Genomic DNA, 16,695 nt, shown 5'->3' on the forward strand with positions numbered 1-16,695 from the left:
GGGTTATTTGTGCAGCCTGCCTGGTGTTTTTACATGAGTAGAATGTGTGCTTTTATCTAAAATGCATCTCTGGGTTATTTGTGGGGCTTAGGAATTCGTTCATTTTTTTTTTCTTTCATTTTATAGTCCAGCCCACCACATGGTCTGAGGGATGGTGGACTGACCCACGGTTGAAAAAAGGTTGCTGACCCCCTGTCCTATATAGCAATGGCGAACTCCTTCTTCAGGTGCCAATACTTATGTAGGCCAAAACAGCACCATCCATTCACAAGAGAGTTGGGCGAACCTCCAGGTTTGCAGAAGTATGAAATAAAACTCCAGAAAAGAAATCCTAAGTGATGAGGCGAGAAAACAGGAAGCCAGAACCAAGTGCTCTAGGCACTGCAACATTTTGTTGCAGGGCCCACTTTTTTAAAAACCATCTGCTTCAACAAAATCATCCCGCAGCCATTTTAGGAAACAAATCCCCTCAAACAGAAAGCTACAGGAGTGTCAGCTTGGACCTGCTACCGTGGGTAACCTGGTGCCTGCATGGCTCTGGCACTGAAATTTGTGGGTGCCTGGCCCCTTCGTGGGGAATTTCATGGGCCCCAGGGATTTGGCACCTATGGAAAGGTACAAGGCCAAGAACGTGTGCAGAGGAGGGCAACTAAAGTGATCAATCACCTAGAAGCCAAGCCCTATGAGGAACAGTTGAAGGAGCTGGGTGTGTTTAGCCTGGAAAAGAGGAGAGTGAGAAGATAGCCACCTTCAAATATCTCAAGGGCCGTCACATGGAAGATGGAGCAAGCTTGTTTTCTGCTGCTCTTGAGGGCAGGACTTGAACCAAGTTACAGGAAAGGAGATTCGGACTAAATAACAGGAAGGCCCCTCTGACGGTAAGAGCTGTTTGACAGTGGAATGGGCTTCCTCAGAAGGTGGCGGACTCTCCTTCCTTGGAGGTTTTTAAGCAGAGGTTGGATGGCCATCTGTCATGGATGCTTTAGCTGAGACTCCTGCATTGCAGGGGGTTGGACTAGATGACCCTTGGATCCCTTCCAACTCTTCAATCTAAGGAAAAATGTGAGATGAATTCTTCTTGATATCTAATTTTATAAATGGAAGAACTGGGGCAGAGGCAGGGGGGAAGTAGAGGTGCAAGTTGAATTGGTGTAGCCCAGACCAGACACACGCTGGCCACATGAGTGCTCCTCCACAAGCCATAACTATTTGGTTTTTCAGGCAGTTATATACCCGCTGTGGACACAGGTGGTGCTGTGGTCTAAACCACTGAACTTCTTGGGCTTGCCGATCAGAGGTTCAGTGGTTTGAATCACCACAACAGGGTGAGCTCCCGTTGCTCTGTCCCAGCTCCTGCCAACCTAGCAGTTCGGAAGCACACCAGTGCAAGTAGATAAATAGGTACCGCTCCAGTGGGAAGGTAAATGGTGTTTCCGTGCGCTCTGGTTTCCATCACGGTATTCTGTTGTGCCAGAAGCGGTTTAGTCATGCTGGCCACATGACATTGAAAGCTGTCTGCGGACAAACGCCAGCTCCCTTGGCCTGAAAGCGAGATGAGCGCCGCAACCCCATAGTCGCCTTTGACTGGACTTAACCATCCAGGAGTCCTTTACCTTTACCTTATACCAGGTGTGTTAAGTTACTGCTTGGGAAATGGTCCTTCATTCAAAGTCCATCGAGATTCCCGCTTGCCCTGCTTTGTATGACTGCTGAAGCATGATAAAAAATCTGTTCTCACTCACGAGTTGCAGATTACAACACCACTCTGCGGTGGCAACAAAATCAGCACCGGAGGTGAGTGGGGGCTGGGTATCTGGATACACACCACTGCTTGTGGACCTTATATATATATTTATCCCATCCATCAAACGGACGTCAGCCTTTGCCCCCATTCATTTTATCTACCGTTTTCTTTGCATGCCTTCCAATAACTGCTATGCACTTATGGCGACCTGAGAACTCACCTGAGTCAGCTTTGGTTTCCCCCTTTGACAGAAACCGAGGTGCGGGATTGACTTGTCAGCTATATTGCAGAAAGTTCACGTTCCCTTATCATAAAATGCATGGTGGAAGCCAAGTGAACTGTACGGCAATAAATTAAAACCAGTAGATGTAAAACAACATAACAAATGCCCTGAAGGGTAGAAGGCAGAGCAATCTGAAAGAAAAGTCAGGCCACTGGGATTTTAAGTGTATGAGGATCATAGGCAGACTTACTAAGAGGTGCGCATTTTTTCACAGCGGTTTCCTAAACAGTATCAGTGAGCAGCACTGAGATAAGTAAACTGCTCATCAAACCAGAGCTTCCTCCTAGAATTCAGGGGACACGGGTGGCTCTGTGGTATAAACCACAGAGCCTCTTGGGCATGCTGATCAGAACATCGGCGGTTCGAATCCCCGCTCTGTCCCAGCTCCTGCCAACCTAGCAGTTCGAAAGCACGCCAGTGCAAGTAGATAAACAGGTCCCGCTGCGGCAGGAAGGTAAATGGTGTTTCCATGCACTGCTCTGGTTTCCATCATGGTGTTCCGTTGAGCCAGAAGTGGTTTAGTCCTGCTGGCCACATGACCCAGAAATCTGTCTGTGGACAAACGCCGACTCCCTTGGCCTGAAAGCAAGATGACCGCCGCAACCCCATAGTTGCCTTTAACTCGACTTACCGGTAATCATCCAGCTGTCCTTTACCTTTAACTTTACTGATCTGAAGAAGTGTGCATGCACACGAAAGCTCATACCAAGAACAAACACAGTTGGTCTCCAAGGTGCTACTGAAAAGAATTTTCTATTTTGTTTCTTTAACTTTACTAGAATTCAATCCCCTCTGTGAATTTCTCCCTTATGTACACCATATTATACCGGTATATGCTGGTTGAATTTTCATGAAGACTTAATTTTAATGCAAACTGACTGGAATATGGCGAACTGAAAGAAACCAAGATTGACAGATTGGACCCTCCCTAGCTTTTACTGGTGATCAATCCAGTATCCATGGTCTACTTATCGCACTACTCTGTGAACATGACGCAAGCATTTTTGTTTATACATGAAGGTTTATCTGTCTAGAAAAAGCCAACTCCCAAACCCGCAAAACATGCTTGTGCTTTATTCCTTCTGTCTGAACAGTCAAATGTGAGGAAGGAACAAATGAATCTCATCGTATCTTCTGTGAGAATAGAAGTTCAAGCAAGTTAAGTGCTTATTAAACCAACAGTTCTTTTGTGGATCATAGACAGAACGTATTGAATGTAGGAGAGGTGTTTTGCTGTTCTCTGTCAACATACAGGATACTTTACTCTTATAAAACAATGCAAGTCCCCCCCCCCTCAGGGCAATCCTTGCCCCAGAGAGCTTTATAAGCTATTCTTGCAAACATGCATTTCCCAACTTGCAGCAGGAAAGAATCACACATCATGCAAGACATGAGGCTACTTGTCCAAAATGGCAGCCTCGTGTCTAATTACCACCCCTTTCTTCTGTAGGCACCAACCCATATTGTGCGGTCATAACCTCTTCTATATGAGAACCTCTTCCAGAGAAGTGGACACGAAGCAATGGATTCAAACTACAAGAAAGAAGATTCCACCTAAACATTAGGAAGAACTTCCTGACAGTAAGAGCTGTTCGACAGTGGAATTTGCTGCCAAGGAGTGTGGTGGAGTCTCCTTCTTTGGAGGTCTTTAAGCGGAGGCTTGACAGCCATCTGTCAGGAATGCTTTGATGGTGTTTCCTGCTTGGCAGGGGGTTGGACTGGATGGCCCTTGTGGTCTCTCCCAACTCTATGATTCTATGAATCTATGATTCTATGATCATCCGTACCAGTAGCAGCCAATAATATGAAGCATGGGTGAGGAAAACACCCAGCATGATGACATCGTAACATGAGTTAGTATGTCATTCAGGGCAGGAGCCAAATGCAGTCCTCTGTTTGGTTGTCATGGACTGACGGGACGCTGAGGAATGGTGGGAGGAACCAGCTGGAGAACCCCCAAGTGAAGACGGCTCAGAGCCTGGGGAGTGGTGGTGGGATGACAATGAGTAGTCACAGGGGGAAGAGAGAGAGAAGACTGGAGGGAGGTGTCAGAAGCTGAAGATGTAACAGGGCTTAGTGAGCAGGGAGAGTCTGTGACAGACAGCAGTCCAGAATCAGAGGTAGAAGCTGAAGCAGGAGGGGAGGAGGCCAAGAGGCAGAGATGAGTTTGGCTGGTGAAGACTCACAAGTGTCTCCCCCTCCTGTTGCAACAAGCTCCCCTCCCTACTGGTCTCCCAGAACCAGGAGAGGTGTGAAGAGCGCGGATGAGAAGTTAGCTTCACACAGGCACAGTATCAGATTGCTTGGGGGAAACCCTGGAAAGGAGGGGAGTTAGATGCCTTTGGGGAAGTGGGGACCTTCAGTCTCAGCAACTGATTCATGGGGCAAGACCTGCCAGAGATGAGCAGATCCTGGTTTTGCTTTAAAAAAAGAGTTAACTTTATGGTGCTCTTGTGCTTTTATGGGCTCTCACTACAAACACAGTCTTGAATATAATTAGCAATAACTTCGCAGGTCACATCCACTCCATGTGTTTAAAGCACAATCAAGCCCCTTTGATTGTCAAGCAGAATCCTGGGACCTGTAGTTTGCCGACGTCACAGAGTCACTATTCCCAGGATCCTCCAGGAATGTCAGAGTGGTATGATAGTGCTTTTATTTATAAATCAGTATGGGAAGAGTAAAGCTGATACAGGAAGTGAAGGGGTGTGCAACTGAGCAATGAAAGCAAATAAGCAAAGGCTTCTTCTTTTAGGGGGAAGAGGCCACAAACCAGTTAACAAGGCTAAAAGAGAACCTGGAAGGTGTCCCGGTCCCTGGAAATGGCCGCGCTGCTCAGGTGATGCTGACGGAATGTGAGCCGATTGTTCTCGCTGAAAGGAACCAGCAAACCACTTGGGCTTGGCTAACATCGACACTGAGACTGCATGGATTCTGTTTTGTTTTTTGACCCGATTCTGACTCAGATAAGCCATTCTGGAAGCACAGTGTGCTTGGCAAGGTGAACTGCTCTGCCTCCACCTGCAGAACTCTTGCCATAAAGTGTGGGTGGGGAAAGGAAACTTAGAACTAAAAATAGACCAAATTAAAAGGGGGAAAGGGAGGGGGAGGACTGAGCCCCATGCATGGCTTCTTTCTCGTGGACTGCTAACCGCTGGTGATCAGGTCATTAGAATCGGGGTGTGGACTGGGCAGGGGGTGGTGTGTCTCTTTTTCTGTAAATGGAAGAAACTGAAGATGCACAGAGAGAGGATGTCACACAATCACAGAAGCATACAATGGTAGAGCTGGAAGAGACCCCAAGGGCAGGGGAGAAATTAGGCTTTATTTCACCCAGGTCAATGACCCAGTTTGGAACCCCCAGGGGGCATAGAGTGGGGGTGCCATGGCCCCAGGCACACATTTTTGAGGGGGCACAGTCAGGTGACCCCCATGACAGGCTTGGAGCCCTGGCAGCTGAGGTGCAGCGGCAAGCAGGTTGGTCTAGTGTGTGGATTTATGCCAGGATCCGCCCACGTCTAGAACCCCCTTTGTGCCCCGACTTGGCCAGGCAGGAAGACTGGAACACCTTCAGCATAATCCAGAAACCTGGACTCACAACTGTGCATTATGAGCACTACCTTCAGAGGTTCAATAAATGCAGATGTGGCTGCAAGAGCTTTGAAGCAGTTCTTCTTTATTACTGCAAGCCACAGCATATTTACAGAATATACAGACTGTGTGGTATAGCTTCTCACTCACACATCTTATCTACAGCAGAGATGAAATCACACTCTCTCAAACCACGAGGCTCGGAGTCAGGAAAAGGAAGATCAAAGACACAGTTCCCTCCCCCTTCTCTCTGACCACCAGGTCATACGATTCTCCCAAAGGGAGTGGTGAAATGCTAACACCCTGTGGGTGAGAACCGGGTCCAAGATAGATTATTCCTTTGTCGCTTCTTCCACCTTTTGGGAAATGAAATTGTCAGTGAGGCAATGGAGGGATTTGTCGGACCTTACATTCTTGGCATAGTTTGTGTTCCAACAGATATAGGGTAGTTGAAGTCTCCCAAACTACTATATCTCTCCTTTTTTTAATGTTAGGTAATCTGCTCCAGGAAGGCATCATTTAAATATTCAGTCTGGCTTGGAGGTTTATAGCAGACACCCACAGTAAGGCTAGTGTTGTTTCCTTCTCCTACAAATGTTACCCATACAACCATCCTCTGCTACCATATGTGGATTTATGCCAGGATCTGTCCACGTCTGGAACCCCCTTTGTGCCCCGACTGGGCCAGGCAGGAAGACTGGGCCCATAACCCAATGTGGGAACATTTATATAATATAGTAGCAGAGTTAACCATTCCTTATTTAAACCTGCACAGCGGCAAATGGCTCATTTGAGTCTTTCATCCTTTTCTTGATTGTCAATCCCTTTATCCCTCTCAAATTAAAGATACACATGAATCTGATTAATAACCAAAGTAAAATAATTTACTGACAGATTCATTCATGTTTAGGTTACAAAACAAAAAAATATATAAACTATATTAGTGAGTCTCTTAACACATCTTTAAGCAGCAGCAGCCTAACTGACCAACAGACCAAAGCTAACTGACACAAAGTGGCAGTTGGTCCTCCCTTAGAATCTTGGACTTGACTGACATCATCCCACATAGTGGGCAGGTGGATGGAGGCAGAGGGTGAGGAGCCTATTGGAGGTGGGCAGGGGCGTAGCAAGGGGGGGCGTAGGGGGCAGACCGCCCCAAGTTCCATAATGGAGGGGGTGACAAATTATCAAGGAACAATTACTGCCCTACTAGGGCGGTTCATAAAAAACTTTTTTAAAAAAAAGCCTGCTCCAAAGGTCTTATCTTACTATACTAGGGATTATATAGCTATATATGAAATTTCATGCATATCGGTTAATATCTTGACCCTTCTCCACCAAAATAGCTGTTCACTTGGCTGTTTTCCTATGTCGTGAAGGCTGAAATTTCAGTTCAGTGGAGCACTTACTGTTCCCAACCCTAACCCCGTGGAAAGCCATCTAATTAGACTTTAATTTGATTTTGAGATGTTTTTAGGAGGCAATTCAATTATTGTTTGATTTTATACCAATGTTATGTATCTGATGTTAGCCACCCTGAGCCCGACTTTGGCCGGGGAGGGTGGGATATAAATAAAAGTTGTTTTTTTATCATTATTACTTGTTATTATTCCTTTGTAAGAAAATATGAAATAACGTAAAAACCATTTTTGCAGGGGGGGAATCCATGGGGGGGGGGACAAGAAATTTTCCGCACCGGGTACCACCTGACCTTCCTAAGCCTCAGGGTGGGTGACAAAAAAGTTTTTGCCCCCAGGTACCAATTTACCTTGCTACGCCCCGGAGGTGGGTTCCATTCATATTCCGCACGGGCTCCATGTGCACCCCCCTGGTGCACCCCCCACCCCAGCTGCCCAGTCCATCGGGAGGCACAATACTTGCCCCACCGGCAACGCACACTATGCCACTGCCCCCCACATGCATTTAGATATGCACACACACATATAGGCTGGGAGCCTCACTGGCACCCCTCTGGAGGCTTCAGCTGGGGCAAAAAAAAAAAAAACTGGCTAGGCCCCCCCCCAAATAGCTATAGCACTGCCAAGGGTCACCTAGTCCAACCCCCTGCAATGCGGGAATCTCAACTAGATCATACATGACAGGTGGCCATCCAACCTCTTCTTAAAAACCTCCACGGAAGGGATGTTGTGAATTAAGTACCAAATAAATCATTTCAAAGATATGCTTCCTTGGGAGGCTGAAGTTTATAAGGAAATAATAAAGGTTTCAGCCTCAAGAACTCTGACAGCCCAACCTTTTCTTCCTCAGTATGAATGGTATCGTCGGGAGACACCAGGTGAGGCGTAAAACCAATCAAGATTTTCCACCTGTGAACCACAAAGCTTACTCGTAAGTAAGTGACGTACAGAACAGAGGCTTCCTTTTGAGAAAAGCTGCATGAGATCAAGCTTCTAAGTCTGCAGTCCTATGAACATCTACCATCGATTTGGTGAGGCTTACGTCTGAGTAAATAGGCACAGGATCAGCTCCTGGATTCTTCTTCTAATGCACCTCCACGCTCCTCTTTGAAGGAGAATTCTGGACCTTCTCAATATGAGACACCAGGTAAGGAGGGGTAAAGCCAGTACAGCCCATGATATTTCTGCCTGCTGTAGCATCATTAAGTGGCCGGCCTGCCAAGACCCTGAGCAATTTTCAAGTGGTCCATCGAGAAAACAAGTGTTGGAATCACTGCCATTATGTTTAGACCAGGCATAGGCAAACTAGGCCCTTCAGATGTTTGGGGACTACAACTCCCATGATCCCTAGCTAACAGGACCAATGGTCAGGGATGATGGGAATTGTAGTCCCAAAACACCTGGAGGGCCGAGTTTGCCTATGCCTGGTTTAGACTCATTCATAGCTATCTGGATTGCATTTATGAAACAAGACAGTGGATGAGCAACAACGATCCCTAGGTATTTGATAGCCACATAATTATAGCAAGCAGCACAAGAACTGTGACGGAATTTCAAAGGCATGGTACGCAACAACCCCTTGCACCTCCATCGTGGCTTATGCTTACCTACCTGCGGACAAGCAGTTTCAATTTCTTGCACGAGCCTTTCACTAAGGAGATGGCTTTCTGCCTGGAACTGCTGAGCTCCACCTCGTTGATGTTCACCACTTCATCTCCAGGCTGCAGCTGAGAGTTCAATAAATCTGCTTTCCCTCCTTCTTCAATCTGGATTGGGGGTGGGGGGTGGGGGCACAAGGAGAGAAACGGAACAATGGTTTCAACAGGATTGATTTTCGCCACTCACTCCTTCCTCCCACCCTAGAGAAATTAATGAAATTGTCGCGGACGTTCAGACTTCTTTCTACGTGCCGCATGAATATAATGTTAGAATCATAGAGTTGGAAGAGACCACAAGGGCCATCCAGTCCAACCCCCTGCCAAGCAGGAAACACCACCAAAGCATTCCTGACCGATGGCTGTCAAGCCTCTGCTTAAAGACCTCCAAAGAAGGAGACTCCACCACACTCCTTGGCAGCAGATTCCACTGTCCAAGAGCTCTTACTGTCAGGAAGCTCTTCCTAATGTTTAGGTGGAATCTTCTTTCTTGTAGTTTGAATCCATTGCCCCGTGTCCGCTTCTCTGGACACGGGGCAATGGATTGCTGTTCTCAGCCCTGCTGAAAGTTGACTCAGTTCTCAGCCCCAAAGGTCTTGCAAGATTTCCAGAAACAATATTTCACAGCCTCCTTTGGCAGGTTCCCCCCACCCTAGTGCTCAATTGTTCCTACTGTTAGGAAGCACAAATCTCACAGGGAATTCTATCTTTCCCCAGATCCTAATATTGTTGGGTTCCAGTTGTGCTTCATTTGTTTCAGTACTTAAGAAATATCAAGAGATGGCACACTGTATCTGCCAAGTTGAATTGTTCTATCCAGTTTAACAATTCTTTCTTTCTTTCTTTCTTTCTTTCTTTCTTTCTTTCTTTCTTTCTCTGAACCATTTGTTTGCAAGGAAACAGCCTGAACCTTGAAACCAAAAGTCAACAAGACACAGAAATCAGAATGTGCTCAGCTTGGCGCTTCTGGCCTGAAGTGGAACAAAACTTCCTGAAACATATGTGATGTGGCCTGTCAGACTGCGGCCGGTATTTTAGAACCAAGCTGCACGATCACAAGAATCACGTGGTACGACTTCTTGTTGGACTGTGCCAATTCAAACTGCAGATGGGGGAAACTGCAAGGAGAAATCTGCAGGCAGATTAAGTGACATTGCATCAAGCAGGCATTATCCCCCCCCCCCCCGTCTTCCATTGCGTTTTGGCATCACTTTACTTATTGCAAAAAGACCAATCTTCTAGGAGAAAGTGGCTTTGTTGAGTAAGGCTTCCCAATCAACTACAGTTATGTAGTCTGAATTTGCTGGTATGTGACTGAATTGCAACAGAAAACTGTAACGGTCCAAAAGCACTCTTTGATAATACTTACTTTCTATCTCACTTTGCATGTCATGAGTCTATCTCATATATTAAACTCCAGTACCTAATGAAAACAATTGCTTACATAAATGGACTTTTCCACGATATTCTAATTTTTTGAGTTTCACCTGTATACTGCCCTTCATCTGATTTGGGCGGTTCACAGCATAAAAACACAAAATACATAATGGAAACAAGAACAAAACAAAAGAATAACCCCCATGCCCCCCCAAAAAATAAACACACATACTTAAACGGGTAAAGGGCTGAAGCTGAGCTGAAGTGAGTTCACTCAAAATTAGATCACCCCCTGGGTTTTCAACAGCATCTTTGAGCTTCCAGTGCATTGCAATTTAAACAGGGCTCTATTCTGAAAATAAACCTGGAAGAAGTATTTGCATTTAGGGTGTGGTGTCAACCCCAAGACAACAGCAGTGCTCAGATTCAGCAAGTGATGTCATACGATACACAACTCTACCTTCAGCCGACGTCACCGTGTTTGCAAAGGCAAACAAAAGCCCAGTGGGAGACACCACCTATTTTCACCAAGCACCTGTTTCAACAGACAGATTGGAAAACAGTGAAACCAGGAAACATGAAACGCAGCATGCCAACATGAGACCTTGCCGGGAAAGAAAAGTAAAGGGTCAGGATTTGTCTTTTGAACTCAGGGTAGAATCATAGAATCATAGAGTTGGAAGAGACGACAAGGGCCATCCAGTCCAACCCCCTGCCAAGCAGGAAACACCATCAAAGCATTCCTGACAGATGGCTGTCAAGCCTCTGCTTAAAGACCTCCAAAGAAGGAGACTCCACCACACTCCTTGGTAGCAAATTCCACTGCCAAACAGCTCTCACTGTCAGGAAGTTCTTCCTAATGTTTAGGTGGAATCTTCTTTCTTGTAGTTTGAATCCATTGCCCCCGTGTCCGCTTCTCTGGAACAGCAGAAAACAACCTTTCTCCCTCCTCTATATGACATCCTTTGATATATTTGAACATGGCTATCATATCACCCCTTAACCTTCTCTTCTCCAGGCTAAACATACCCAGCTCCCTAAGCCGTTCCTCATAAGGCATCGTTTCCAGGCCTTTGACCATTTTGGTTGCCCTCTTCTGGGTACGTTCCAGCTTGTCAGTATCCTTCTTGAACTGTGGTGCCCAGAACTGGACACAGTATTCCAGGTGAGGTCTGATCAGAGCGGAATACAGTGGCACTATTACTTCCCTTGATCTAGACACTATACTCCTATTGATGCAGCCCAGGGCAGCAAGACTGGGGATACTGTCCAAGTGGTCAAGAGAAGGAAGTCTATTATAGGCTTTGGGATCTAGCCTAAAAACCCGTGAATCCCACAGGCTCCTGAGCACCCAAGGAAATAATCCAGGGCAGCATCTAGAACTGATCACTGGATGTGAGAGATGCAAATTTAAATTCCTACTCAGTGTCAGGTGGCGGGTGTTGGGTACAGGTCTGCAATAACTCACAAGGTGTCTGTGAAGTTAACTCTTTATTCAAAGAAACAAAACAGCTCAGGCCTGGTGAGCACAGCAACTCAACTTCATGGTGAGTTCTGGCACCTGTTTTTCTTGAAAAAAAGCACTGGTGGGAACGAATTCCGTAGTTTAACTATAAGAGCATTCATTGTTTTCAACAAAAACTACAGAGTCGACTGAGTCCGCTCTGGGCAAGTGCAGAGAGGGCAAGCTGAAGGAAATAGCTCAGTAGACATCTTTTGAAGCCCACACTGCAAAGGAGGTGGTGATATCGGCGCAATGGAAGGAGGCCTCAGAACATCTGGAGTACCACCAAATGCTAAAACAAAATTCCGAACCAAAAGTTTCCACTTATCCCCAATGTGGATACGGTAATATCTGTTAACAGTTGTCTGCATTGTGTTTTCTGCAGATACACCATGGTGTGTGGCAAGGTAAGGGGACAGTGACAGAAAACGATTTAGCTATTATATATAACGGGTAAAGGTAAAGGGACCCCTGACCATCAGGTCCAGTCGTGTCCGACCCTGGGGTTGCGGCGCTCATCTCGCTCTATAGGCCGAGGGAGCCAGCGTTTGTCCACAGACAGCTTCCAGGTCATGTGGCCAGCATGACAAAGCCGCTTCTGGCAAACCAGAGCAGCGCACAGAAATGCCGTTTACCTTCCCACTGGAGCGGTCCCTATTTATCTACTTGCACTTTGACGTGCTTTCGAACTGCTAGGTGGGCAGGAGCTGGGACCGAGCAACAGGAGCTCACCCTGTGGCAGGGATTAGAACTGCCGACCTTCTGATCAGCAAGCCCTGGACTCTGTGGTTTAACCTACAAATGTGCAAATGAGATATATCTAATTGAATTTTTGTTACGTATTACATAGCAATCATAGGAAGCTACTTTATAAGGATTTGTACCATTTGTCCACCAAATTCAGTACTGTCTACTTTGACTAGCAGCAGCTCTCCATGATTTCAGAGAAGGGACACTCTAGCTCAGGCATAGGCAAACTTTGGCCCGCCAGATGTTTTGAGACTACAATTCCCATCATCCCTGACCACTGGTCCTGTTAGCTAGGGAACATGGGAGTTGTAGGCCGAAGGTTGCCTATGCCTGCTCTAGCTCCTACCTGGAGAGGCCAGGGTTTGGACTGGGGTACCTTCTACATGCCAGGCCGATGCTGTGTATTATGAGTAACAGCCTCATAAATGCAACAAAATGGGAAAAGCAACCTATAATTTCTGCATACCTTGAAATTTTGAAAGGAAATCTGATCTGGAAGGAAGAAGGAATACTGAGGGCCACGGCAACTGCCCTGCTCTTCTCCAAGATAATTGTGGCCAAACAACCAGCACAAATGAACTGCTGGTGCTGATAATACACTATCTGCAGAAAATAGTTTTTTTAAAAAAAACAAACTAAGATAATAAGAGAGTGACTTGTGTGGTTGCATGAAAAAGTTGCAGATTTATATATGAGTTTCTCTCACAGTGATCATAAAGACTAGAAACCTGCTAGAAAACAAAATTTGCTGCCGGCATCAAAGGTGTAAACGGGATTGTGCTTACTTATCTGACTCCTTGTGGCGACTGTGAATTCTTAATCCAATAGCAGAAAGAAGGCTTAGCCCTTAAGTTGATTTTCCACCTGCATGAGCAGAGTCATTCCTGGCTCCACGAGAGATTTCTATTTAGGAAGCAAAGAGAAGCTCCTTCTCTTTCATCTCCTTACTAAACAAGGATTGAGCTATAAATATGAAAACAAATGTTGAACCAGCATTTTTTGCTCAATGACCAGGGAAGGTAAGATATGTATTACCCCTGCTAAGACAATCAACCTGCCACAGCAGCACATCACAAATTCTATATTTAGCAATTGATATGAAATTAAATATATCTGAATATGTTTTGCTCCTGCTAGTCACAAGGAGCAGCAAATGGGCTCTATGGGGCATTAAATTTCCCCACCAGAAATCTGGCCTGGCATCTGCATTCCGTATCAACACCAACTTTTGCCTGGTCTTTGAAAAGACATCCCAGTCAAGGTGTCTGGACACAGTGGATGAGAATGCAATTCTAGGAAGAGGCAGATTTAGAGAAGCCTGACAGGTTCAGTCGCACTGAGTGCAGAGCCTCGGGGTGCCACAGGGGGCTCTGCAACTATGAACTAAAATGGAAGGTGGGGAGCACCAAATTTGGGTGTCGCACAGGGTGCTGCTGAAATTTGAAACCTCAAGGTCTGGCATTGCTTCAGGCCTGGAGAATGTCAATGAGGGCTGACTGAGTTCAGGCACTGTAACCTTGGGCAAAAAGATTCTTCAAGGTGGCAGTGAGAGCCAGACCATAAAGAAGGCTGATCGCCAAAGAACTGATGCTTTTGAATTATGGTGCTGGAGGAGACTCTTGAGAGTCCCATGGACTGCAAGAAGATCAAACCTATCCATTCTTAAGGAAATCAGGCCTGAGGGCTCACTGGAAGGACAGATCCTGAAGCTGCGGCTCCAATACTTTGGCCACCTCATGAGAAGAGAAGGCTCCCTGGAGTCTGAAGACCCTGATGTTGGGAAAGATGGAGGGCACAAGGAGAAGGGGACAACAGAGGACGAGATGGTTGGACAGTGTTCTCAAAGCTACCAACATGAGTCTGACCAAACTGCGGGAGGCAGTGGAAGACAGGAGTGCCTGGCGTGCTCTGGTCCATGGGGTCACGAAGAGTCGGACACGACTAAACGACTGAACAACAACAACAAAGTGGCAGTGCCACGGCTGTATTCTCTTTCATTGTCTCCAAACACCTCAGATGGCACACGGGGTCTCTTGGTGACTACCTTGCAATGCAGATTGGGGGGGGGGAGAGAAGTCAACAGATGGGATAGTTGGGACTTTGCTTGCTGCAACCATTTCCCTTCCCTTCCAGTTGTCCTGAACGTTTTCACGCCCAGCCAACCATCTGGCCTGTATCCATCAAAACCCTACAGCCATCAGGATTAGCCAACACGTCCCCAGTGAATTTGCCTAATGGCCATCATCACATCTTATGGTAGCAAGGGTTATGTATTCAGTGGTCTGTGTTTGCCTGAGCTTGAGTTTGGACTAAGGATTCTGAGCCCCTGTGTTCCAATTCGATACATGATATCCAGTCACGGAACATTTCAGGATTTGGGCCTCTGCCATTGGCCCTTGAACTCTGAGCTATGATTCACAGCTTGGAAGTTTAGACAGCCAATCGCATTGGGAGTGGGAGTGGCCCAGGCCTTCAGAAATGTATATAAGCAGTTGCTTTGCCCCTGTGGTCTAGTTCTTTTAGTTCAATAAAGGTTCTTGCTGTTATCGCTGTGTCTTGCCTCGTGGGAACCCACCTACACTTCAGCAAGTTGCCTGAATTAATCCCACCCACCCCAGATAAGCACACCAGGGTTGGTCAGCCAACCAGCCTGGGACTCTGATCTTCTGTCAGCACTGGCATTGAGGGACAGCTTCCTCCACCATACCTGAGAGCAGCAAGCTAGCTTAGGGGGCACCAAGCGGCTGAGTGGCACATACAGCTCTGCCCTCCAGCAGAGAGGGGCAGCTGGCGGCCCTGCCAGTAGGGCTTCTTGGCCTCTCCCTAGGAGCCACTGCCTGAGCCACCCTGCCTAATGGAAGGTTCAGCTCTATTGCTGAAAGTTCTTCTTTGCCCTCTGCCAGCCTTCTTCATCTACTCTGCAAACAGTCTGCCCCCCCCCCCGGACTTCTGAAGCAGCCGCATTAGCAAAACGGCCCCAGCGGTTACACTGTGCAAACATTTGCGGGGGTTAAATAGAATCTTTAATCTGATAAATGGATCTGGTTGTGCTTTTTATAGAGTAGCTGCAGCTCAACAGCATTCCACAACAGTTGCTGCTTGGATAGGCAGTTTGGGCACCGTCGCCAAAATATAGAAAAGGCAGATTGGCACAGTTAACAACAGACATATTTAAAATGGTAGAAGGAGGTGAAGGGGAGTCCACAAACACCAGCTGGGGCACCAGACAACAACAACAACAACAACAACAACAACAACAATAATAATAATAATATTGGGCGGCTTCCAACAGAATGTTAAAATACAATAATCTATTAAACATTAAAAGCTTCCCTAAACAGGGCTGCTTTCAGATGTCTCCTAAAAGTCTGGTAGTTGGTTTTCTCTTTGACATCTGGTGGGAGGGTGTTCCACAGGGCGGGTGCCACTACCGAGAAGGCCCTCTGCCTGATTCCCTATAACTTGGCTTCTCGTAGTGAGGGAACCGCCAGAAGGCCCTCGGCACTGGACCTCAGTGTCTGGGCAGAACGATGGGGGTGGAGATGCTCCTTCAGGTATACTGGACCTGGCTCTGCCATAGCACCCACATTAACCTCCCTGATGCTGCATCTCATCCCTCCCATTAAGAGGTATAAATTCCACTGCCAGAGAGCTAGGAGGCTCTGTCCCACTAGTTGGGCCATTTCTAGAAAAGGGGATCCCTAGAATCTGTACAAACGGCAAACTAGGAACCAAACAAGGACCAGAAAGTAGGGACTGTGTCTGTTATATAGGAACAGCAACCCTGGATCCAACCTCACTGGAGCCTCCATTTGCAAGGCCAACCACAACTCAGGCGTGCAAGCTCTGCTCTTGACATCTCTTGTATTTGGGTGTGTGCATTCCATGCCCCTTCTCAAAACAAACAGAGGCCATCTTCCAAAGGGCAATACTTCTGTTCCCACAAACTAAAGAGGCCTTTGGGCTTGCATTTCTCAAAGACCAGTCCTGCCTCTCCCCGTTCCCATCCTCTGCATAGATATCAAGGGCTGCCACTCCCCTCTCCACCCCAGCTTTTATCAGCTTTTTGAGTCAATTCAGTAGCATGAAAATTTCCCCACCACCGTTTACTTGCATGCGGTATCAGGACTGTTCTTAAAAGGCACAGCAGGAGGAGGAGGAGGAAGGAAAGGGGAAACTGTTGTCCCACAAGCTCCTTTCGAAAGGGAAGGGAATCCGGTTGTGTTATGGCAAGGAGAGAACAAAATTCACGCGGCGTGCCCAAGAAGCACTTTGGACCCCAGCCAAATTTCCCCATTGCCAGGCAATGGAGATCTATCAATTCCCATTTCTTTCCAGCCTTAAGTTCAGTTCTCCACATATCCACATCCAGT

General features: G+C 46.8%; 1 protein-coding gene across 1 annotated transcript in view; it reads right to left on the minus strand.

Moving 5' to 3' along the window:
• Positions 1–16,695, minus strand: part of SHROOM3 (shroom family member 3) — a 208,700-nt gene that overhangs the window by 145,459 nt on the left and 46,546 nt on the right. Inside the window, exon 2 of the mRNA XM_033160879.1 lies at positions 8,648–8,802. Within this exon, the coding sequence (XP_033016770.1) occupies positions 8,648–8,802 (155 nt within the window). The remainder of the gene's footprint in view (positions 1–8,647; positions 8,803–16,695) is intronic.

This window comes from Lacerta agilis, chromosome 9 (assembly GCF_009819535.1).
Source record: "Lacerta agilis isolate rLacAgi1 chromosome 9, rLacAgi1.pri, whole genome shotgun sequence".
Taxonomy (NCBI): Eukaryota; Metazoa; Chordata; class Lepidosauria; order Squamata; family Lacertidae; genus Lacerta; species Lacerta agilis.